This window comes from Penicillium crustosum (genome assembly GCF_028827405.1).
Source record: "Penicillium crustosum strain IBT 35664 chromosome Unknown utg000001l_segment0_segment0, whole genome shotgun sequence".
Lineage (NCBI taxonomy): Eukaryota > Fungi > Ascomycota > Eurotiomycetes > Eurotiales > Aspergillaceae > Penicillium > Penicillium crustosum.
The window spans coordinates 9,030,076-9,052,417 of NW_026623122.1; the positions used below are offsets into that span (position 1 = coordinate 9,030,076).

At 50.1% G+C, this 22,342-nt stretch overlaps 10 protein-coding genes across 10 annotated transcripts; 6 read left to right on the top strand and 4 right to left on the bottom strand.

Moving 5' to 3' along the window:
• Positions 1 to 301: 301 nt before the first annotated feature.
• Positions 302 to 4,274, top strand: N7487_003361 (uncharacterized protein; the record flags this gene model as incomplete). Its single annotated transcript, XM_056871108.1, has 4 exons — positions 302 to 595; positions 674 to 2,285; positions 2,346 to 2,459; positions 2,512 to 4,274. 4 exons carry the CDS (start codon positions 302 to 304, stop codon positions 4,272 to 4,274), a joined length of 3,783 nt encoding a protein of 1,260 aa, XP_056735892.1.
• Positions 4,275 to 4,385: 111 nt separating this feature from the next.
• On the top strand, positions 4,386 to 6,441 carry N7487_003362 (RXT2 domain-containing protein; the record flags this gene model as incomplete). The annotated part of the gene is made up of 5 exons (XM_056871109.1): positions 4,386 to 4,465; positions 4,665 to 4,759; positions 4,826 to 4,947; positions 5,038 to 5,191; positions 5,264 to 6,441. The coding sequence occupies 5 exons, from the start codon at positions 4,386 to 4,388 to the stop codon at positions 6,439 to 6,441; spliced, it is 1,629 nt and encodes a 542-aa protein (XP_056735893.1).
• A 270-nt stretch (positions 6,442 to 6,711) lies between these two features.
• Positions 6,712 to 7,410, bottom strand: N7487_003363 (uncharacterized protein; the record flags this gene model as incomplete). The annotated part of the gene is made up of 2 exons (XM_056871110.1): positions 6,712 to 6,972; positions 7,390 to 7,410. The coding sequence occupies 2 exons, from the start codon at positions 7,408 to 7,410 to the stop codon at positions 6,712 to 6,714; spliced, it is 282 nt and encodes a 93-aa protein (XP_056735894.1).
• A 920-nt stretch (positions 7,411 to 8,330) lies between these two features.
• N7487_003364 (bifunctional phosphatidyl-N-methylethanolamine N-methyltransferase/phosphatidyl-N-dimethylethanolamine N-methyltransferase) lies at positions 8,331 to 9,611 on the bottom strand. Its single transcript, XM_056871111.1, has 5 exons — positions 9,488 to 9,611; positions 9,395 to 9,434; positions 9,325 to 9,341; positions 8,842 to 9,268; positions 8,331 to 8,790 (listed from the first exon to the last, which is right to left on the bottom strand). The coding sequence occupies exons 1-5, from the start codon at positions 9,534 to 9,536 to the stop codon at positions 8,718 to 8,720; spliced, it is 606 nt and encodes a 201-aa protein (XP_056735895.1). The 5' UTR covers positions 9,537 to 9,611; the 3' UTR covers positions 8,331 to 8,717.
• Positions 9,612 to 9,947: 336 nt separating this feature from the next.
• rgsC (putative intermediate filament protein (Mdm1)) lies at positions 9,948 to 13,665 on the top strand (the record flags this gene model as incomplete). Its single annotated transcript, XM_056871112.1, has 2 exons — positions 9,948 to 12,594; positions 12,647 to 13,665. The coding sequence occupies 2 exons, from the start codon at positions 9,948 to 9,950 to the stop codon at positions 13,663 to 13,665; spliced, it is 3,666 nt and encodes a 1,221-aa protein (XP_056735896.1).
• A 254-nt stretch (positions 13,666 to 13,919) lies between these two features.
• Positions 13,920 to 14,952, top strand: N7487_003366 (uncharacterized protein; the record flags this gene model as incomplete). Its single annotated transcript, XM_056871113.1, has 2 exons — positions 13,920 to 14,429; positions 14,596 to 14,952. The coding sequence occupies 2 exons, from the start codon at positions 13,920 to 13,922 to the stop codon at positions 14,950 to 14,952; spliced, it is 867 nt and encodes a 288-aa protein (XP_056735897.1).
• Positions 14,953 to 15,513: 561 nt separating this feature from the next.
• Positions 15,514 to 16,214, bottom strand: N7487_003367 (uncharacterized protein; the record flags this gene model as incomplete). Its single annotated transcript, XM_056871114.1, has 4 exons — positions 15,514 to 15,660; positions 15,722 to 15,905; positions 15,963 to 16,014; positions 16,067 to 16,214. The coding sequence occupies 4 exons, from the start codon at positions 16,212 to 16,214 to the stop codon at positions 15,514 to 15,516; spliced, it is 531 nt and encodes a 176-aa protein (XP_056735898.1).
• Positions 16,215 to 17,849: 1,635 nt separating this feature from the next.
• Positions 17,850 to 19,038, top strand: sonA (putative nuclear pore complex protein (SonA); the record flags this gene model as incomplete). Its single annotated transcript, XM_056871115.1, has 2 exons — positions 17,850 to 18,110; positions 18,214 to 19,038. 2 exons carry the CDS (start codon positions 17,850 to 17,852, stop codon positions 19,036 to 19,038), a joined length of 1,086 nt encoding a protein of 361 aa, XP_056735899.1.
• A 487-nt stretch (positions 19,039 to 19,525) lies between these two features.
• N7487_003369 (methionine--tRNA ligase MES1) lies at positions 19,526 to 21,539 on the bottom strand (the record flags this gene model as incomplete). The annotated part of the gene is made up of 2 exons (XM_056871116.1): positions 19,526 to 21,344; positions 21,406 to 21,539. The coding sequence occupies 2 exons, from the start codon at positions 21,537 to 21,539 to the stop codon at positions 19,526 to 19,528; spliced, it is 1,953 nt and encodes a 650-aa protein (XP_056735900.1).
• Positions 21,540 to 21,696: 157 nt separating this feature from the next.
• N7487_003370 (Yae1 family protein) lies at positions 21,697 to 22,254 on the top strand (the record flags this gene model as incomplete). Its single annotated transcript, XM_056871117.1, has 1 exon — positions 21,697 to 22,254. One exon carries the CDS (start codon positions 21,697 to 21,699, stop codon positions 22,252 to 22,254), a length of 558 nt encoding a protein of 185 aa, XP_056735901.1.
• Between the last annotated feature and the right edge of the window lie 88 nt (positions 22,255 to 22,342).

The window sequence follows — 22,342 nt, forward strand, 5'->3', positions numbered from 1 at the left end:
AACCTACATATATCAAAATAATACAATATATACAATACATACCGAGGTCTATGGATGGGTTAATTCCTTAACTAGTTAGTTAGCTGATCGAGGTAAACATAGTTGACCGCCCACCATGGCCAGATGGCAGTATCCCCCAGCCATTACCATCTTACCCCAAAACATCATTGAAACTCCAAACGATATTTGCGCCTTACTCTCATTAACAGCCTAGTTCTTTATATCTTACCTCTAAAATCCCCAGTTCTCCACTATCCTCTAGACATGAGGTGACCGCGCTGCGAAACAGCCATTGCCCGCAATGGACGCCTACCCCAAAGACTACGTCAATCACAATCTGCCTCTAATCCTACTCTCAGGACTGGAGGCAGATCCCAAAAATGACACCGAAGCATCGTCGAGATATCCTCTGCTACTGGAGAAGGGGACCCATATCTTCTCAGATTTCCCACCTCTGAGCGGGGCTGTTGCGGAGGAACTCCGGAGCCTGCTTCTAGAGGAAGATAGCTCTCAGATGCCATGGAAGTCCAGAGTGACTGTAAGCGGGAATACTACGATAACGAATATTGGTTACCGCATCAAAAGTTCTGGTCGCGTACGTTGATACTCTATGATTCTAATATCGTTTTTTTAACAACATCGTACTGCGGACTGCTTGCTAACACCGACACAGTCATGCAGACTCCCTCCACGAAAAGCTGACCCCCCTATCCCCTCACCACCAACTACCCCCAGCGATGACCAGCACAATGAACACTCGGAACCGAGCGCACACTATGTCCTCCACTCGCCCATATCGCCTTTGTCACCGGGTTCCCCAACGTTCCCAGATGGCTTGCTCACCCCTCTATGGGTAACCAAACACCAAGACCTGGTTCCAGCAGCAGTAATCAATTTTTTCCCATTCTCATTGGACCCAAATATGAACTCGCTACGAGACAATCAACTCAAGATCGAGATCAACAGCTTGAAAAAGGAATGGCAATCCTCTGGGTACAAGACGCGATTTGTGGTCGTTTTGATATCAGAAGAAGGAGAAGAAGGCGGCTATGAGGGCGAGATTGATGATCGCATTGCGGGGATTCGGCGGGCAACGAACCTGGACTCCAGGTCGATATTTGTGATCCCACCAGACGCGATTTCCTCGGAACTGCAAGACTTCGTGAAATCACTCTTCTCTCTACTGCAACCGTCGGTCGTTGAATACTATCGGGATCTGTCCAAGCATGCCAGGCGCAAACGTAACAGGGGCAGCATCCCTCCACCGACTGCACCGCCAACCACTGGAACTTCTCAGACCCTATCATCACAAGGCTGGAACGTACGGTATGAATTCAAGCTGGGAATCCTTGCCGAGTTTCGTCAAGAAATGGATGCAGCTTGTCGAAACTATGAGGGTGCGTATGACACTCTATTTGGGCATGAAGTTTTTGAAATTATTGCGGGCTGGAATCCCCGATTTAACGATGCACGCCTCTTGGCCGACTCCCTTGCCATTCGGATTATACGCTGTCTGTTATGGACGGCTCAGACGACCGCCGCAGCTCGGTTTTGGGTTGACCACAGAATCCGTGTAAAGGATATTGTCAATCGCAGAGGAAAGGGCAGTAAACACTACGGATGGGAGGCCTGGGAGGCGCGCTGGTCGATGGTAATGGCACAGCTTATCCACCGAGCGGAAATCCCCTCTCTCTCCGGTGAAATCTCTTCTGAACAGCCTGGCGATCTCTTTGCTTTACCCGAGAAATCGATTCCAACCGGGGAAAGAGTCAGACCCTGGGAACATCTCCATCACGAGGGCTACTGGCTGCACCGTTCAGCAAAACATACAATTATCCGACGTGCGCTTGCTCATGAAATTCCCACGGAAGATCGCAAGCCCCCCGGTCAATCACCCGCCTCACAACTTGCAAACAAATCATACTTGTACGACACATATCTTGTTCCAGATACTCATGTGGAAGCACCCCAAGAAGGACGAACTGGCTTCGACCACTCTGGTCTAATATTGACCACTCTAAAGGCTGCTATCGAGGAATTTGCAAAACGCCACCAAACAAGAAAAGTTGAGAGCTTGAGCCTTGAGGCGGCCGAGGAGTATATGCGCATTGGTTCGTGGTCCGAAGCGTATAGCCTTCTCCAGCCGCTGTGGTCCACCCTTAGCTGGCGCCGCTCAGGGTGGTGGCATCTAATGGTCAATTTCGGATGGGCACTTAGAGAATGTGCTCTTAGGGTGCAGGACAGTGAGACGGTCTTGCGAGTGGACTGGGAGCTTCTGAATAAGAGTGAGTTAATTCAATTTATCCCGTGCGTATTGTCTTCAATGTTAATATTCATTCCGATAGCTTTCAAACCAAGACCTGCGTGGCATTATGACATCCACCGGAGTCTTGAAAGTTTGCCTTCAGAAAAACCCAAACCTTCTCTTATCCTTCGCGCAGAGGATGTATTAACATGTCGTAAGTTGGCAAGCCCGAAATGCAAAGATTGCACTGACCCCTGTCTTAAAAGTGACCGCATCATTGGTGTTTGAGAAATCTGATGGCAACGTTGGGGAACCTCTACAGGCTCAACTTTCCATTACATCCTGTGCTCATAAATCCTCGGCCCCTATCCGGCTTTCAGAGGTCAAACTGGTCTTCGAAGGCTGTCTTCGCCCAGTAAAGGTTCAATCTGACCAGAATCAGGATGCCGACACCACAACGCCGTGTTGCCTCGCAACTCTTCCACTTCGCGAGCCGAGCAACCCTGATACCGTTGTCCAATCCCCAGCTGGTGGACTGACCGCATTGGTGGGTATAGCAGATCTGACCCTGGGGCCCTCCCAGACCAAAGTCTTCAACCTCACCTGTATACCTCGCGAAGCTGGTGAAGCCAAGGTTGCTTCAGTCACCATGCTGATTGAAGAAGATAAATTTGATTTGGGTTATGCGATCACCGAGCCAGACCAGCGTGAATCGTTCTGGTGGCAGCAGACGCAAAAGGGGGTGACCCGCAGAAGAGTGGGCAAGGATCGGGATACTGGCAGATGCAAGGTCATGCCTAAGCCCCCCAAGATTCGCCTCACAACTCCCAACCTGAAGGAGACCTACTATACCAATGAACTGGTAACGCTTCATATTGGTATACACAATGAGGAAGACGAAGCTGCCGATGTATCTGCTGAAATCAGACTCTTCGGCACCGAGTCCACAGCTCAAATACACTGGCTCGATGGCGATGGCAACTCCGAACCCCTCGAATCAGGCGCCAGCACCCCGATTGAGGGGCCATCTCATTACTTAAAACGAGCTGTGGGTGTTCTGGGGCGCTCTTCCAACAAAACACTTACAATCGTGCTAGCCGATACACAGGAGGCTACGGATTTCACTTTGGAAGTTTCGGCTGTGTACCATTTGGTGTCTGATATACAGACCCCGATTATGAAGAACATCACTGTGGACTTATCGTTTATTCGGCCGTTTGAAGCCAACTATGAATTTTTGCCTGCAGTTCACCCTCAGCCATGGCCGAATTTCTTCGCAGTTAGCGATAACCTACTCGAGAATGGATCTGCACCAAGTCCTGCAGGCCTGTTCCAGAAGTGGTGCCTCAATTCCAAGGTAGTCTCCTTTGCACTGGAGCCGCTGGTAATCGATAAGATCTCCCTGGTTCTTCTCGAGGCCAACGGGGGAGCCATTTGCGAGGTTCACCCGGAAGAGCTTGCCAGTCCAGAAACGGCCCATCTCGCACCAGAAGAACTGCGCGAATCCAACTTCTGCCTCGATATCCAGAAGCTCATTCTAGGAGACCGTCGACCAACTGCACTCACTTGCGCATTGGAGGTCAATTGGCGTCGGCAGTCATCTGAATCTGCAGCTTCTGACGCAGAGAACTCGGCTACAACCACCGTCCTCGATATTCCCCGATTCGTCGTCCCCATGGGCGAGCCTCGAGTCCTTGCATCGGCTACCCCATCCAACAATATGCCAGGGTTGATCCATATGGATTACGTACTGGAGAACTCCTCCACCCACTTCCTCACCTTCAATCTGGTCATGGAAGCCAGCGAGCACTTTGCCTTTAGCGGGCCGAAGACTACCGTTGTGCAGCTTGTGCCGCTGAGTCGTCATACAGTGAACTTTAATTTGTTTGCGGCGAAGCGCGGCTTATGGATTCAGCCACAGCTGGTGGTTATTGATACCTACTTCAACAAAACGCTTCGCGTCCTTCCAACGGGAGATATGAAATCGGACAAGAAGGGGGTTCTGGTATGGGTTGATGCCGACGATTGAATAATATGACTAGGATCTGGAATACATGCCGTAGATGAATTGGACTGTCTCATAATAAGCAGATATTGTATATAGAATAAACATCCCAACTTTATACTATGTACAGGGGGTATGTCACGTGTTCAACCCTTATCACATAACCCGGATATCCTAATGAGGCTAGCGGCGATCGGTCTTCCGCATGTCTTGCCGTCAGAGAGCTTCACCACAGTCACTCAAAGACATTACAGCTCACTTCCCTTGATCTTTGCAGTATCTACATCTATAATTGAGATCCCGACATCGAAATAACCAGCCTCCTACTTTCCCCCTCCTTGGGAATCCGTTCCCACGCCTCATTTGCCCGAGAAACCCCCTCCAACGCGCAACCAAACTTGTCTAACCCGACAGCCTCGTCGCTGACACCGTAACTATGGCGGCGCAAGCGGCGTTGATCGCCGATACGATCATCGGCATGAAGCGGGCCTTGCGTAGAGAGCGTGATGGTAAGTTATGGGCCAAGCAGTCTGTCTTTTCAAGCAGAATTGTTCTCTGACATCTTTCTTCACTAGATAATGGCCCGGACGACCCGATCATGGCGCCGACGAACCGAGGGAACAAAATGCATGCGAATGCTAAGTACGTGAGCGAGGGTGCATTGGGTTACATTAACGCCGAGGATTACTACAAGCAGGTGCGTAGTTTGCCGATCTCGGGACTTGGATGCTGTGGCAATGAGATGGGACCAAGATTTTATGGAAACTGACTTTTGACCGGTAATTAGAGGGTCGATCATGCTGGTTATACGCGCTACATTCTTCAGCCAAACCCGGTTCGCTATGATTCAGAGGGAGACGAGCTTGATGAGGATGATGAAGATTCCGAGGCTGATGCTGTTGCCGCTGAAGAGAACCCGTTCTCTGGGATTGCGCTTGAGAGTAAGTTCTTTCTCTCCTTTTTTGAGTAATGTCTGTGGCTTCATAACTGACCTTTTTCTTTTTTCTTTCTAGACCTTCTATGTCCATTGAAGCATCCTTCCGAACTCCCCACCCATCCTTCAATGTCCCAAGCATACACGTCGGAAGCCCTAGAGAAGATGACAGCGGCGGTTGAACACAAGCTCCGCCAGGAACGGGCTTTGCTCTGGCGTGCCAGGAACTTGCACAGGCAATTCCTCGGCGATAGCGGTTGGATGCCGTGCGGTGCGCTCGAGACGCCTAATGATCACTTGATCTTTGACCCTAGGCTTGCTAGTAATGACCCGAGCATGTATGCTGGTCAAGGTGCAAGTGGGGCTGGTACCCCGTCCACCGCTAGGGATCTCAATGGCTCAGAGGATGTAGCACAAAAGGTATCTGCATCAATAGCCACACAGGATCTCCAGCCGGCACAAAACGGAACAAAAGCCCAGCATAGTTCAGCCCAGAATGACGTGGAAATGGCCGACGTCCCAGCACAGGGTGAACTCACCAAGAACGGCCTGCATCTTAAATCAGAAGAGACCGATGCCACCGTCAAAGACCTCCCACCTCACCCTAACACCTCGACTCCCGCCCAAGAAAGCAACAACAGCAATGCAGCCGGGGCAAGCACGAACCAACCCTCCAACGGGAAACAAGACGTGGACACAACGAAAGACGCCGATCCCGTCGATACAACCGAACTCAACGACGACACAGAACAAGATCTCGAAATGCACGACGGCGACTCGCCAGAACCGCCACGGCGAATGACAACGCGCGCGCAAGCCAACGCAGTCAACCCAAGTGAAACTGAAAACGGCTCCCCACTCTCTGACACAGCCTTCCCACTCCCAACTCCGCATCCCCTCTTCCTCGTCCCGGACAACATCCGCCCCGATCCCAACTTCGGCCTCCCCGCCGCTGAAGCCGAGGAAACCCGCCGCCTGCTCTGGTCATATATTCAGAAGCAGGAAGAGACGGTGCGTGGGGTTGAGCACATGCTAGATTCTCTGAATAGATCCTGCCGCATGAAAGCTGATGTTCTAGAGTGGTGTAAGGCTGAGGGACATGTCGGCGAGATGAGTGATGGCGAGGACTGGTATGACCGTGAGCAATGGGGACTTGCTGAGGGGGAGGACTTGAAGAAGGGGACAGATGAGGATGAGGTTGAGACTGTTGATGAGAGTCGGACACAGGGGAAGAGGGGGAGAGGAAGGCGTCAGTGAGAGATGGGCTGTTGGCAGTGCTATTCTACTTTGCTTCTTCTCTTTTGATCTTGGGACTTCTGTCATTCTCATGTCTTTGTCTTTTCTCTTCCTGGCGATATGAACTCTACATACTACCCTGTCTCTTGCCTCTGTTTCTCTGGGTTCTTTGATTCATGTGGCGTCGGTATATACCCTCATTTCTATAATAATCATGGTTTTGGTTACTGTTTCTGGGTCCAATAATGACATCTTTCATTAATCTACATAATAAAATAACACCTGGAATGGTCATGAGCCATTCCAGTAGGGCACGCACGTCCACTTGGAGAGGGGACGATGCGTGCATGGTGAGACTGTGGAGGAGATACTATCTTGCTTTCGCCCTTCTTCGCCCTCATCATCATCATCGTTGTTGTTGTTGTCTTGGCCCACACTCTTGGCATCATCATTGGCATCATCATGGTAGGTTTGCTCCTTGGTCTGATCCTCGTCTTTCTGGGCCTCGTCCTGCCCACTCATCACAATCTTGAGATCATAGCCGCCACGCCTCTACAGCCGCAGACGTTTTGGTATTTGAGAAATGATGCGGCATTGATGATCACTGCCACAATTTGGTATTTGAACTTCTTCCCCTGGCATAGTCGAACAATGTCCTCTATTGGGGAAAAGGTTTGGGTTCAAGCTGTCAGATTGATCGTCAACTTGACGGTCGAATTCTGACTCTCTGTCTTTCGGCGACTCTGCTTCTCGTCTTCTAGAACTTCCATCCCAAGATCCCGCGCGCAGGGTTGTCAATGTCATGTCTGAGTATGGTAAGTCGTGGTTATCACACCCTCATATCAGGGAGTGCAACATGTCTTTTATGTCTTCAGCTTTGATTTGCGACTTCCACAGGGGTTTCAGTAGTTCAATGAATCCCGGGAATGTCGACACAGTCTTTGTCCAGGTCGAGTTATCTCAGCATACCGAGGTATGCGGTGACACCATGGACCTGGCGAATGGTTTTTTCTTTTTTGAATTCACCCTGTCTTTTCGCTTGCCAAACTGCGGGCTATTAGGTGGCTTGTGCAAATACATCCGATGACTGTAGCCATGGGCTGTGTCTCATTCGGTCTTCACTTGCCGTTCACCCGAGAGCAGGTACAAGTAGAATGGCAAGCAGGCCATGCATCGGATGGTAAATATGCAATGGTATGAGTCCCAGGGGGCTGGTGTTGGCGGAAAACTGGCGGTAGGGCTGGCTCTTTGCTTAGGGTTTGCTGCAGCTTGCTGCTTTTGGGCCTCAAGGTATTGACTGAGGTTGAGGCCCCGAGGAGGAAGAGGAAGAGGGAAGTAGAGCGTACTCTTATATGTCCCGAAAGACTAAGAACGCGCGTTATAAGGCAAACGGCCTTATATTAGCCAGGGAGTTGTGTAGTCAAGTGGAGGGATTGTGTATAGACCGGGATCAGGTGGGGAATTAGAGTTTAGTATAACACTCTCACAATTGAGCTGATGACCATGTCCCTTTAACAAGGGCAAATACCCTAGTGGATGCTTGCGTGAATGCGTGTAAAGTGTTTTGGTCGGTCTAATATATGGACTTGACAAGAGAGCAAAGAAGAGATAGGAGAAGGATTGATTCTCTACGAACAAACCGAACCTATCTGAATGCTAGATGAGAGCCAAACAAACCAGGTATTGAAGTGAAATGATCTACCTGGGCCTTCATATACATACTGTATCTTTCTTAATTGCTTAGATTTTTTTTCAGTCGTCATCGCTTTGCCGCTCTGTTCTTCATGATAGAAGTATAGTGCATAGGAAGTGGTGGAAAGAACATAATCGTACAATATTAGATATGTTAGATTCAAATGTGTTTTTTTGGTCTGGAGCATCTTTTCTCTGCTGTAGATATCTCTCTCCCTTTGCCCTAAAACAGACAAAGACTTCTAGAGTCCGTTGTACATCCTCAGCAATCACAAGTGAGCAACAAAGGTCTACTGATTCACAGTTGTACTGCAGGTTTGGCGCGATGGGTTGATTGAATTATATCTTTGGTAGTCGCGTAAGGGAAATCACAGTGGGGCCTTGTCCTGTTATACTCATCCCCAGTATCAAGGACAAGGCAAAGATCTATCGTCTACAGGTCCAGCATCGTTGAAGATTCGGATGCATCCATGTGCTGGAAACTTGTCGTGGGCAACCATAGACTTTTTGGGTGTCAAGTTGTCTGAAGCAACCTGGCCTCTCTTTTGGTGTGCGGATTGTGGATGTTGAATGTCCTGGCCAATCCTGGTATATATTCATGGCGTTTACTGCTTCTTGCCGCCCTGCTTCTTGGCACGCTCGCGCTCACGCTTGGCGTAGATCTCAGCAGTGAAGGGGCTATAGACAGTCAGTTTAGTTCTAGGAATGCTTCAAATATTGACTACTTACTCTTCCCAGCCAAGAGCGAACCAGTACAGGACAAAGACCTGGGCAGTCAAAAGAATACCAGCAACCTTGCCGTGGTACAGTGCAACACCAAGGAAGTTCAAGGTGCTACCCCAGTACATCGGCGAGCCGGTTACGTTGAAAGGGAACCCGGTGACGGGAGCATCCATGAGAATGCCGAAGTAGTCGCCAAGGTAGGTACCCGTCACACCAAGAGCCCACATGCTGGAGAGAACCAGGACGGAACCGATAGTAAACAAGACACCTCCAACGATGGGTTGGTGGACAGGAGCGTAGAAGGGCTGGTCAGCTAGAGCGAGTTGGTAGACATGGTCACGGAGAATCCCGAGGGAAAATATGGTGACTGCAAGGACGTAGCAGCCATTGTACGCGCCTCCGAAGAGACGGGTCAAGAAATGGTTGCGGTACTCTGTTCAACGGTTAGCCAAGGTCGAACGCAATAGTCCTGGGGTGAAGTCGGCTAACCTGCGCGGGCAACAATGCTAGAAATTTCGGGTTAGCTATTGCGGTTTTCTCGACCAAGGTTGTCACTCACTTCCAGAAAATTGGGTTAAAAGCAATAGTCGCGGCGGACCCTGTTGGGGTCAATCACATGCAAATTGTTGAGAACCTGTAAAGACCAACTCACATAGTAAAGGCTTGGAGGAAAAATCAACAAAATCCGTAAGAGAGGCCATGGCGCAAAAATAGTTAAACCAGGAAGAGTGAAGAGAAGAGAATAGGAAGAAGGAAGAAGAAGAAGAAGAGGGGAAAGACGAAGTTGGATGTTGGGCCCCGGATTAACAGCTTAAGTAAACAAAAAATGACGTCCAGTGGACCCGTGGGTTCCTCCCGCACGGTCACGGGATTGCGTCTTTCTCGACTCTTTGCTTGGCTCTTCTTTTTGATACCAGTATAGCTGAGATCCACGACTTTATCTCTTCTCTTCTGACTACCGACCTCATTCCAGGACGCTCGATACGAACGAGAGCTTCATCGCCAATCAGGCCCAGTTGACCGTGACCATAATACTATGCCGAGCCGTTCGCTCCCAAGTTCCCGGGAGTGATCGTTATGAGCCGTGGAGCTCTGACAAGAGAGTGGGGAGAATGGCCCTTAGTCGCCGCGACCTCGTTCTGGCGGGCGTTGGTGTATTCATCGCTTGGGGTCTTGTGGTTCGCTGGCTGCCGATCCTCCGCTATCTAGGATATGCCGTGACATTGGGTGCCATCCTATCTTCCGTGGGACTTTTTGGACTTGTCGCATTGACAATCCGGCACCAGAATGACAAGATCCACACCAAGAAAGTCTCAGTCGCTTTCATAAAACCCAACCAATGGCGAAAAGAAGTGCTGAATGTCCGCCGGAGCACGCGATACCGGCCCCGGCCACTCTATCCTCAGTCCTTTGTCGTATCGGAAGGGATCGACGAACTTTTATCTTTCATAACCCGAGACTTTGTTTCCTCATGGTATCACAGTATCAGCCCGAACCCTATATTTGTCAATGAAGTTGATCGAACGATCCGTGTCGCCCTTGAAAACCTCCGGGATAGGCTGGTTGCGGAGGACATGGTCTCGCTGATCGTATCGCGCATCTTTCCTATCGTGACATCGCATCTCAAAGAATTTGACATTGCCGAACGTTCAATTCGGGGACGCAATCTTAATCGAAATGTGACCGAGTCTGGAGAGCTTGACCTGGCCATTGCAAACAAATACCGCGAAGGTCGCTTACATCCCGCTGTTGCAACATCTGCGTCCGATCAAAAGTCCGTTCAACAGGAGTACCTGCGCAAGCTAGCGGTCGGCCTTTTGCCCCAGCTATTCCCGGAAAACGTTCTGAATAGTCGAATCGTGTCGGTTCTGATTCGCGAAATCATCTCATGCGCTGTACTTATTCCGATAGTTACTTCATTATCAGATCCAGACACATGGAACCAACTAATGGAAGCATATGGCCGTACAGCTTTGCAGGATCGGAAGACTGTACGCAAACTGCGCGCTGCTTTGGACCAGCATGCGTCACCCACACCTAAGTCCAAGCGTGGGCAACCATTCCCACGACTATCCGCAAACGATTCAGAGCGAGCCTTTGAGCGTTTTGTGAGGGCAATCAGGAAATGTAATAACCTTTCCGATGCCCGTCGGTTCCGTGCCCTCGTTTCTAGTCAATTGAAGCAAGAGAGTGTGGTCGAGGGCCAGGATCAGGTCTATTTGAAGCGCCTCGAAACAGGTAAACGTGTTCTTGATCAGAAAGTGGCGAAACTTGCGAGACCTGGCGAGGACTCCCGTGTACCTGCAGCACTAGACCTTCGACCTGAGATCCCACCTAGAACGCATGAATCGTCACTGGTTGACGTGATGCACAGCGCATCTGGCCTTTCTTATTTTATGGAGTTTATGGACCGCCAAAAACTGATGTCGCTTGTTCAATTTTGGGTTGTTGTAGATGGATTCCGCAACCCACTTGAAGATGATTTTGGAGATGAGGCAGTGCCAACTTCACTAGCATGGAAGCCAGCAGACAGAAACGACCTAGCCCTCATCAGTGAAACATACCTATCAAAGCCCGAACTAAAGGTCTCTGAGGAGTCTCGCCGAGCAGTCAAGACATTCCTGAGTGCAGGAAAGCGTGCCACCCCGGAACAATATCGAAAAGCGCGAATGGTGGTTCTGACAACTCAGTCTGCCATTCTAGAGCTTCTCCAAGATACTTATTATCCAAAGTTCAAGGAGTCTGATCTATACTGGAAGTATCTTGCATCCGATGAAGCATCCGCTGCCCAGGCCCCAGTTCGTCAATCCTCGCCCATAGCAGTCACCTTTGAAACTCCCGAGAGGCGACCTCTTCCCCCTCTATTGTCACGAACCACCTCCCAACCGGGATTGAGATCATCTAGAGATTTGCGACGAGCCGCCGTCTCGTCTAGTGATGTGCGCGGCATGGGGAAATTGTTTGATGATGACGATTCACCACGACGATCAATAGATTCAGAACGATCTGCTCATCTATTTGATGATGACTATGACACCGACAATCTCGCCACGTCCACCCATAGTTTGGGCAAGGATTCCCAGAATGGCGAGAATGATGCTAGCCAGAGCCAAAGCCAAGTCCTAGAGACGATGGAGGCAGCGCTTAATGATATCATTACCAATGAGCCGAAAAATGGAAGAATCGAAGACCTCAAAGGAGATGCTGCCGGTCTGTTTGGGCCGGAGCGTCCTGTTCTTTCATCGCGCAGCTCGTCCGAAATCCCCCAGGTTGACAACCGGAATGAGAGAACCAAGAAAAGCATTGCATCGCTTGGTCTGGTGGATCATGCATCGCGACTTGGTGTATTTGATGACGACTTATTTCCGGACCAACAGAAATTCATCGAAGATGAGTACGAAGAACCAGACGGCGTGGATGAAAAAGACTCAGCAGATGAAGTGCACGAAGCTGCACCGGGTGATTTGGGTCTAACAGAAGCGATCGAGGCGCTCTCGGTGGATATCGACAAGCTGGCAGCCCAGGACTCGGTGGTCCAAGCATTGACACGTAAAGCAGAACTGACAAACAACACTGCGGAACTGAGAATCCTGCGCAAGTCTAAGGCCAGCATCCAGCGCGAAATGCACCGCAAGGAAATGCAGCGGCAACAGTACATTCTCCAGGAAAGCGATAACAGCTTGTTTGGGCGGTCGACTGTTAGCATCAAGTCTATTGTTGTGGGCAAAGAAGAGGATGATGGCCGTGAATTCGCAATGTGTAAGAAAACTTGATATACTGTGTGTGTGTCCAGGCTAACTAGTTATTTCAGACGTCGTGGAGGTTCGAAGAAATGCCGGCGAACAAATGCCCGCTGCGTCGTGGGTTGTTGCCCGACGATACAGCGAATTCCATGATCTGCATCAGAAGCTACGTCAACGCTATCCCTCTGTCCGGCACTTGGAATTCCCCCGGCGACGCGTTGTGATGAAGCTACAGAAAGAGTTTCTTCACAAACGGCGACTCGCTCTCGAAGCCTACCTGCAGAAACTCCTCCTCCTACCAGAGGTCTGTCGCAGCCGCGATCTACGTGCGTTCCTCTCTCAGCGCGCCATCCTTCCCCGTAAGGAACACGCCCCCCATAATGAAGGGGAAACCAAAGACCTTGTTACACGCATCTACAACTCCGTTGCAGATGGCATGGATGACTTCCTCGGTAACTTTGGCGTACTAGACCAACTGTCTACCGCAGGCCAGAACCTCATCTCAGCGGCCACCCAGCAAGCCAGCAACACGACAGTCCCAGACTCCAGCCTCGCAACCGAAGATGCCGTCACAGCCGCCGAAGCCGAAGCGGAACTAAACGCCTTCGAAGACCGTGAACTCGAGCCATTCATCAAGCCCATCTGTGATCTCTTCCTCGAAGCGTTCGAGCTGAACCGCGGCAACAACTGGCTGCGCGGCCGTGCCGTCGTCGTCGTCCTGCACCAGCTCCTCGGCGGAACAATAGAGCGCAAGGTCCGCGACGGAGCGCGCGGCCTGACCCAGGATGACTCTCTTATCAAGTACCTTGCTCTCGCTCGGGATACCCTCTGGCCCGGCGGCGTACTCCGTAAAGCCCCACCTCGTTCGGCCGCAGACCGTCTCAATAGTCGTGCTGAGGCCACTGTGGTCTTGGCTACGCTCATCCCGGATCTGGCGGGTAATGTTGTCGGCAGAGCTAATGCACAGGCTGCAGCCCGTCGCATCTTTGCTACGCTGAATAACCAGCATCTTAATACCCATCTTGTTTTTACGATTCTTGACGAGATCGTCCTGGTTCTCTTTGGGAGTTCGGGTCGTTCTCGATGAGAAGTGAATCTTTATTCCTCCTCATTACAACCACTGTATATACTCGATTACATCCATCTCTACAATCTCTACCTAATTCCAAACATGCCCATCTAACACATCGAAAAATTCAAATAATCCCGCCAAGATAAAAAAAAAAAATAACCATCACGTGTACATGTGATGAGGCTCAATTGTGCCCAATCTGACCAGCCCCTAAAACCTCCCAGGCTGAATTTCAATAGCTCACATTCTTCTTTTTCTTCTTAACCTCAATGGCCCCTCCCCCAACTTCAGCCCAATCCCACGCCCTCTCCATCCCCGAAATCTTCGAACTAATCCTCCTCAACCTGGACACCCGTACCCTCCTCACAAAAGCAACCCGAATTTGCCACGCCTGGTCCCATTTCATCAACTCCTCCCCGCCAATTCAATGGGCCCTATTCTTCCGGCCCCTCGACAATGGCTTGAATAAAACAAAGACCCAGAATCCACTGCTAGCAGAAACCTTCCCGTCAATCTTTCACCGGTCCGGGTCTAGCAATGGGGGAAAGACCAATAAAAAGCACGATCCAGAATCCGACACAATAGACGACAAAATCAACTCCAACCTCACATTCACCACCCTCGACATGGTCCGGAACCCACATAAATGGGACGCATATATCAGACCAGAGGCTAGCTGGCGCCGTATGCTGGTCCAGCAACCGCCGGTGTATACGCTATCGTTGCTAAGGAGTAATGTCGGACATGGTGGACAGTATTTGTACATTTATGAGGCGTTGGTGAGTATCCAGGTCTATTTATTTTATTATAATAATATACATATAGTTATCTATGTATCTACATAATGATCTTTTGGTATTTGTTCACATACATTACACTCTTATATCATATGTTCCATTTCCCTGCAAGAAAGAACCATAGCTGACATTCATAATCACCCTAAAGGGCGACCGAAATGAACTAGCCGGTGGCCTGCGAATGGATATCGTTTTTGAAGCACTGGTCTTCGGCGATAGGTGGGATCAGGATGAGTACTCCGCGACGGAGATGGTTTGGGGATGGGAATTCCTCCCTCAACGGGTTCGTGGGGACCTGGAGCCTTTTGGTGTCCATGATCTGGATTTGGTGTTCTATACTCGCCTGGGAGAGACGTCCAGGGGTCGTGGTTATTATGTGACGAGTTTGGAATGTGATATTGTGAAGAAGGTTAAGGCAGCGTATACTAGACTGGGGATGAAGCCAAAATACTCCGATGAGGCTTTTTTGAGAGGGCGGAAGTCTTGGGGGTCGCTTTGGGATTAGAATCATGTCTTCTCATGAATCTATAGGATATGCCCATGTACAATATGATGTTGTGGATATCAAGGTAACTATAGCGTGGCTCAACATGTCCATTCGGACTTGAATGTCTCCTCGACTTGGTTTCTGACATAGTATCTTCCATATAACCTCTACATTGGAAATGGATAGCCGCGAATTACTTAATTTGATCTCCACTAGGCGTCAGAAGGAGTGAACGGCACATACCGGTCCACCCAGGGTAGATACATAAAAGCCGAGTCAGACAGAAATGACAGGAATAAGATAGGCAAGATAAAATCAAAATACGAGATCCCTCGCGCCCTCCTAATTCTTGTTTCTACATTGGAAACGCAGTGAACACAGAGCAGCCGAACGGGACGGTGGAAAGGCAGAGCACAAAATTGCTGAGGGGAGTCAATAGTCCCCGGTAAGAAAATCCATTATCATGATTGGTAAAGTGAAGGGATAAAAAGTAGAAGAGATTGAAGAGGTCATCCGGGGACAATTGTCTGTGTTCATGGCCATGTCATAAAACACCCGGGTTGATAGGCTGATGCCAATCTATGCCTCGTCCTTGGACTTCTTCTTGGACTTCTTGCTTGGCTGTGGTGCACCCTCCTTCTTCTGGTGCACGATCAGCCGGGTCCAGCACTCTTCCTTGTCCCACTCGAAGCCAGCGAGGTAGGGTTTGTCGAGTTCATCATCCGCCTAGCGGGGCCACGTCAGTCATCATGGACTCTCTTGTGCTCTATGCTGTAGAACCACTGACCTTCTTCTTGAACTGCTTGTAGATGGCATCTAATGCGTCCTTGATCGTGACGCCCTTGAGGTTCCGTGCGGTGACTTCTAGGCCCAGGGGGAAGTGTAGGTCAATCTTCTTGACGGGTGGAGTGATGAGGTGCATTTTGAGGATGTCTTTGTCCTCAATGGTGGAGGGGGAGGTGTTGAGTTTCCTGGACCGACATCAGTGAGATCGATGTATATGTAAGGAATTGAGATGAGATACTGACCAGCCAGTCTTCTGTGTTTCGATTGGTAGTTCAATGTCTATCTTTTGCTCTTCTGCAGTACCATCAGTATAGTTTCCTCCACTGAGATTTGATGATGTTCTTACCAAGGTCCTTGATGTTCCAGACACCTTCGACCGTTGAGGAGGCCCGCCTGTGAGTCTTGGCCTTGACCTCCTTCTGAATCTCGGGTTTCTCATCAGATATGGACAAGCCAGCGATGGCCGAGTCGACTTTGGTTAAAGGAACAGACATGGTTTGCAGAGTGTATCTGATCAAGTTAGAGATGGGGAAAGGATTCAAGATGAGATGGGGGAATATACTCTCAGATGAATCAGGAGATGAATGGAAGATCAGGAGATGGAAGAAGGGAAGAAGGAAAGAAGAGGGGAAGGCAGGTGACCAAGGTTGTGTGAGAGGGGGACCTGTGTCATGGATGTCATGTTACTTGGGTTTGGGGATGTTTGTCTCTTATAAACAAGGAAGTACCCTTTTTCTTCTATGTCCTTTTTAGTTTCACCATTCTCTATACATATATCTTTTTTTTAAATATTACCTATATAGCTTATATGAATGATTATAATTACTATCATCTTCATCTAGATAATATACAAATATATTCAGATAGTCATATAAATATCATACACAGTAACCGGCCTCCCCGGATTGAACTGACATCAACATTGTTCATCTCGGCCAATCTTAGTGCTGCACCCCGCATTTGGCTCCACTTTATTGACGGCAGATCACTCTTATATAGCCCTGATATAGCCTGGATAATAGACTATATTACTATATTAGGATATTAATATATTAATATATTACATATTACCTATGCCGTAGGTAGTATATTACTATATCGTATGACTGTCACCTGATCATATGTACTTAATTCCATCACACCACTCACTCACTACTCACTATAAAATTGACCACGTGAGGTCATTCCGTACAAGCATACCCAAACTCAATCCCATCCTTACCTACTTTGGAGGTAACCAGGGTTCTTACTCTGAATTAACATTTCCTTTATGGCGTAATTAACCACCATTATCTCATCACACGGATAATCCATGGTCTCAAATCTATTTTAATAACAAATGTCCTATGTATAATACCTCAGGATATTGGATAGACTGTATATCTACTTATCATCTACGCTCAACAATCCCTTGGGCCACAATATAAAGATATAACTCAATATTGGTTAACCTGAAGAGTCATATTGACAACTCACCCAGAAAATAAGTGGATATAATGGTGTCCGGCAAACGGTCACTTGTGACTCGGGATAAGCCTGTTGACATTCGTATAGACGGGCATGGCGATACCGAGAAAGCAAAGGTTGAATTGAGCCTTACCTTTTAATTAAAGCTCTCTGGACGCCTTAAACTGACCATTGAGTAAAGCTTCATCCAGTAAGATCATCTAACAAAAGGATTGCCAGACGGATAACTGCAGTCCGACAAGGCTGCCTTGATAGTCGTGACTCATGGTATTCATGCATAGCTACATGTCTATAGCTCTGTCAATAGAATTAGCATATAAATAAAAACCAATTATGTTCAAGTGGTTTCAATTTTAAAAAAATAAACGTTAGAAGAGAATTGGAGAAGAATAGAATAGTAGAAGAAGTGAAGGTCGAAGTATAAAATCCACAGAGACAAAGGCGGTGAGATATATTTTCTGCCGGCATCGCGCATCGCTTTCTGTCGAGCTACAATTATCATCGACCTCTCTCAGTCTCTTCCCTTCTCCACGGTCTCGACTTTCTTTCTTCTCTGCATGACTCCTAAGCTGTGAACTCAGCTCTGCTTTTGTTTTCGGCTCACATTCTTTCATCCCCTCCTCGATACCCTTTACCACATCACACCTCTCGCGCCCTTCCAAATGTCACTTTTCGGCGCCGGCGCGTCGTCGGCCTCGGCGGGTCAGACAAACACCACCGGCGACATTTCCAAGGACGTCGCCCTCAACACTCCTCCCGAGGATGGCATCTCGGATCTCCGCTTCTCGCCTACCAGCGAGCACCTAGCCGTCGCCTCGTGGGATAAGAAAGTCCGCATCTACGAAATCAACGACCAGGGACAAAGTGAAGGAAAGGCACTCTTCGAGCACGAAGCTCCAGTTCTGAACTGCTGCTGGTCTCCAGTAAGCTCACACTCCTTCTTACCAACCCCCCACATCTTCACCCCCAACAACCCAAGTCACCATGCACAGAAACTAACCTCATCTTTTTTTTTCTCTCTTATAGGATGGAACCAAGGTCGTCGGTGCTGGTGCCGATAAGGCAGCCCGCATGCTCGATCTCGGCTCAGGCACAACAACTCAAGTTGCTGCCCATGACGCCCCAATTCGAAGCTGCCATATGATCCCCAATCCCTCCGTGGGCGGAACCCCACTCCTGATCACCGGCTCGTGGGACAAGACAGTCAAATACTGGGATTTGCGCCAGTCGACCGCAATCGCCTCCGTCGAGTGCCAGGAGCGTGTCTACACCATGGACGTCAAGAACAAGCTTCTCGTTATCGGCACCGCTGACCGTTACATCAATATCATCAACCTCGACCAGCCAACAAAGTTCTACAAGACTATGCAATCACCCCTCAAGTGGCAGACGCGGGTAGTCAGCTGCTTTTCAGATGCCTCCGGCTTCGCGGTCGGCTCCGTCGAGGGTCGCTGTGCTATTCAGTACGTCGAGGAGAAGGATTCCGCCTCGAACTTCTCCTTCAAGTGCCACCGTGAAACCCCGCCCGCAAACCGCGATGTCTGCAATATCTACTCCGTTAACGCTATCTCTTTCCACCCCATCCACGGCACCTTCAGCACCGCAGGTGCGGACGGTACTTTCCACTTCTGGGACAAGGATGCCAAGCACCGTCTCAAGGGTTACCCCGCTGTCGGAGGCCCTATCACTACCACCGCTTTCAACCGTACTGGAAATATCTTCGCTTACTCTGTCAGCTACGACTGGAGCAAGGGTTACTCCGTCAATACCCAGCAGACTCCCAACAAGGTCATGCTGCACCCTATCGGACCTGAGGAGACAAAGCCCAGACCGAGCACGCGCAAGCGTTGATCTGGACCTGAGCCTTTCTTTCTTTTTTGCGTGGGATAGGGGGGGATTTTCTTTTTCGCCAATCGCTTTCGTGTCCCATCGCTACAACGAGCATGTAATGAAACTTTTACCATATCGGCGTGTATTGATTAAGTGCAAATGGGATTTCTTTTGCCAGCCTGGCTATTTTCTTTCTTGGGAGGGTCTCTGAAGACCTTATAGATGTAGTTCTACTATGGATATAGATTGTAAAAGCTAAGTAGGGACAAGTAGATGGGACATCCAGGATCAAGCCATCAAAAACAAAACACCTTCATTGCATCCATGCGTATGATACCTATAAAAAAGGAAGAATTCCCCCAAGCCGGTTGAATATGCCCAGAAGATGATCCCCGTTCATGACCCATTCACAACATCTCTCGTAGAGAATCATAAAAAAGAAAGCTCCTACAACACGCCCTTAGATGTATTTTCTTATCTAGATCACCCTGTTGAAAGACCTGACCATCTAAGAAGTAGGCAGAGTAACCTGCGCCACCCCATCAGCAATCTTCTCAACAGCCTCGTCATTCTTGCCTTCAGTCGTAACGGAGACCTTCTCCGCACCACCCTTAGCAGACCCCTCAACACCACCTTCAGGAGCACCAGCACGGCCCTTCTCCTTCTTCTCCTTCTTCTTAGCCTTAGCAGCAGCCTTCTTCGCAGCCTGCTTGGCGGCCTCCTCCTCCTTCTTCTTCCGGTCAGCCTGCGAGCCACCGAACATCTCACGCCATTCATCCGCCTTCTTGGGATCAATACGTGTGAACAGGTAAGCGGCCTTGCCGATCTTGTGACCAGCCTTCAGCGAAGTAGGCTTCCAGCCGGACTGGATCTCTTCCACAGAGGGGATGTACAGGAAGGGTGCATTCAGCTGCTCCAGAATCGACTTGGAGGTTGCGGGCATGTACGGCGAGAACACGCTGGACAGCAGGTGGATCAGGTTGAGGACTGTGCCAACGACGGCGGCAGCACGCTCGGGCTCGTTCGCAATCAGCGCATTGTCGAGTCGGTTCGCCTGGATCAGTCCGTTACCCGCCTCGGCGATGCGCATGGCTGTCTGCACACCGGCGCGGAGGTGCGCACCTTCCAGATCTTCGTGGTACTGGCGCAGGTGTTCGGTGACTTCCTCCAGGAATGGGTTGAAGGTCTCTGGCACGGTGAATTCCGGAATGACGGAGCCGTACGAGGCGGTGACGAGCTTGATAACACGGTTGACGAGGTTACCGAGCTTGGCGAGGAGCTCGCCGTTGTTGCTGTCCACGAAGGGACCCCACTCGAACTGAGTGTCGCCGGTCTCTGGGCGGTTCTTCAGAAGGAAGTAACGCCACACGTCGGCGGAAACACCGGTTTCACGGGCGTTCGTGCCGAACACACCCACACCGCGCGACTTGCTGAACTTGCCGCCTTCGTAGTTGAGGTATTCGGTCGTGCTCAGGTGGTGCAGCATGGTCCACTTATCTCTAGTACCGATCTGAGTACCGGGGAAGATCACACTGTGGAAGGGCACGTTGTCCTTGCCCAGGAACTGCCACAACTGCACATCCTCCGGGTTGCGCCACCACTTCTCCCACTCGTCTGTGTAGTTGGCAGTGATCGAGGGGTAGCCGATGCAAGCCTCGAACCACACGTAGAGAACCTTGTTCTCGTATCCCTCCAGCGGGACGGGAACACCCCACTTCAAGTCTCGGGTGATACCACGGTCCTTCAAGCCCTCCTTCAACCAGGACTCGGTGATAATGCGGGAGTTCCTGGGCCAGTTACCCTTCTCAATAGCGGGGTGAGCCCATTTCTCGATCTCAGGTTGGAGCTTGTCGAGCAGGATGTGGATGTGTTTCGTCTCGCGGCGGACGGGGGAAGCGCCGTCAAGCTTGCAGCGGGGGTTGATGAGATCAAAGGGATCAAGGAGGTGACCGCACTTGTCACACTGGTCTCCACGGGCATCGTCGTAGTGGCAGCGGGGGCATTCACCCTCCACGAAGCGATCAGCCAGGAACGATCCGTGCTGCTCGCAGAAGGGCTGTTCGGCGGTGCGCTCAGCGAGGAAGCCGTTCTCGTGCAGGCGCTTGAAGATCGACTGGGAGATCTCGGTGTGCTTCTGTGTAGGGGTGCGACCGAAGTGATCGAAGCCGATGTTGAACCATTCGTAGACATCTTGGTGGATCTTGTTGTATTTGGCGCACAGATCCTCCGGCGATACCTTCTCCTCCAGCGCCTTGGTTTCGGTTGCGGTTCCGTATTCATCTGTACCACAGATGTACAACGTGCGTCGACCACAGGCCTTGTGGTATCTATTGAGTAGTTGTCAGTTTCATGGCGCAATGGTGTATTCTGTGTGGGGTTGACTCATACCTGGCGAATACATCGGCACTCAGCACGGAGCCCACGACGTTACCCAGATGGGGAACATTGTTCACGTAGGGCAAAGCGCTCGTCACGAGGATATTGCGCTCGCCAGCTTTGGGCAATATGGGATCCGTCGTCATCTTGAGGTGTTTGGAGAGAAGAACGTCTTTGTTGGAGGGGCAAAGGCGGGAAAATCAGAAAGTGGGCATCTCGTCACATGCCCCGCGCGTATCAAAAAAAAAAAACGTTATCAATTGGATTCTTCAACTTTTGACTCATATCTGTCTTATATCCACAATGGAGCACAATATTCTGGACAGTCTCCTTGATCTAGAGGAGCAATTCTACAATGAGGGATATGAGCTAGGCACCGCGGATGGAGCCGCTACCGGATATACCGAAGGCAGTGTTTTTGCCGTTGAGAAAGGCTTCGAGAAGTTTGTCGAGATGGGACGCTTGTATGGCAAGGCATTAGTCTGGGCACAGAGACTCGAAATGAAATCGTCCGAAGGCGCCGCGTCGCAGGTGGATAGCGCAACGGATACCCTTTCTCTTGATCCGTCTATCTGCAAAGACATGCCCAGTCTTCCACCACACAGCACTCGACTAGCCAGGAATCTCCAGACGCTTCTGGAACTCGTTGATCCGGCTACTCTGGATATGAGTAACACGGAGGAAGCTGTCAATGATGTGGACGAGCGTCTCAAAGGCGCTGCCACGAAGGCGAAGCTCATCCAACGCGCAATGGGCGAGCGCGAGGATTCGGCCACCCAGGCTGATCCCAAGGATATGACGACCTCCGGAGATGGTTCTGGAAGCATTGAAGATATCAGTGCACTGAACATTCGTCACTGAGGGCTTGGTCATGCTTCACCAAATCGGTTGGCATACCGGACGGTCGACTCCCGGACTCTACCGATGTCCTTGGATCAGAGTGCCAAAG

Bases quoted from the DNA above. Each gene is read 5' to 3' on its own strand.
- N7487_003364 (XM_056871111.1), bottom strand. From the start codon at position 9,536: ATGGCCTCTCTTACGGATTTTGTTGATTTTTCCTCCAAGCCTTTACTA. The intron at 9,435-9,487 runs GTGAGTTGGTCT...TGACCCCAACAG, and splicing joins TTCCTCCAAGCCTTTACTAT to GGTCCGCCGCGACTATTGCT. The intron at 8,791-8,841 runs GTAAGTAGTCAA...GACTGTCTATAG, and splicing joins TTCGCTCTTGGCTGGGAAGA to CCCCTTCACTGCTGAGATCT.